Source organism: Etheostoma cragini, unplaced genomic scaffold, assembly GCF_013103735.1.
Source record: "Etheostoma cragini isolate CJK2018 unplaced genomic scaffold, CSU_Ecrag_1.0 ScbMSFa_2677, whole genome shotgun sequence".
In the NCBI taxonomy this organism is placed as follows: domain Eukaryota; kingdom Metazoa; phylum Chordata; class Actinopteri; order Perciformes; family Percidae; genus Etheostoma; species Etheostoma cragini.
In genome coordinates this window covers 531-976 of record NW_023266864.1, presented here as the reverse complement: position 1 = coordinate 976, position 446 = coordinate 531, and the positions used below count along the sequence as shown (strand labels likewise).

Genomic DNA, 446 nt, shown 5'->3' with positions numbered 1-446 from the left:
GCCAATCAGATCCCTCCTGCGTGTGTTGACAGGGTAACAGAAGTACGAGGCTTCACTGACGTCCAGAAGGAGGAGTACTTCAGGAAGAGAGTCAGTGATGAAGAGCTGTCCAGCAGAATCATCTCCCACGTCAAGACATCCAGGAGCCTTCACATCATGTGTCTGATCCCAGTCTTCTGCTGGATCACTGCTACAGTTCTGGACCACATGTTGACTACAGACCAGAGAGGAGAGCTGCCCAAGACCCTGACTGACATGTACTCCCACTTCCTGGTGGTTCAGACAAAGAGGAAGAAACTCAAATATTTTGAGGGACATGAGACGAGTCCACAGGAGCTGGCGGAGGCTGATGGGGAAGTTCTTTTGAAGCTGGGGAGGCTGGCGTTTGAACAGTTGGAGAAAGGAAACATCATGTTCTACCAAGAAGACCTGGAGCGCTGTGGTCT

General features: G+C 51.1%; 1 protein-coding gene across 1 annotated transcript in view; it reads left to right on the top strand.

Moving 5' to 3' along the window:
• Positions 1-446, top strand: part of LOC117940523 (protein NLRC3-like) — a gene marked incomplete at its 3' end in the record, with an annotated part of 6,305 nt that overhangs the window by 5,333 nt on the left and 526 nt on the right. The window contains exon 4 of the mRNA XM_034865770.1: positions 1-446. This exon is cut by the window's left edge and continues 665 nt beyond it; it is cut by the window's right edge and continues 526 nt beyond it. Coding sequence (XP_034721661.1) covers positions 1-446 — 446 coding nt within the window.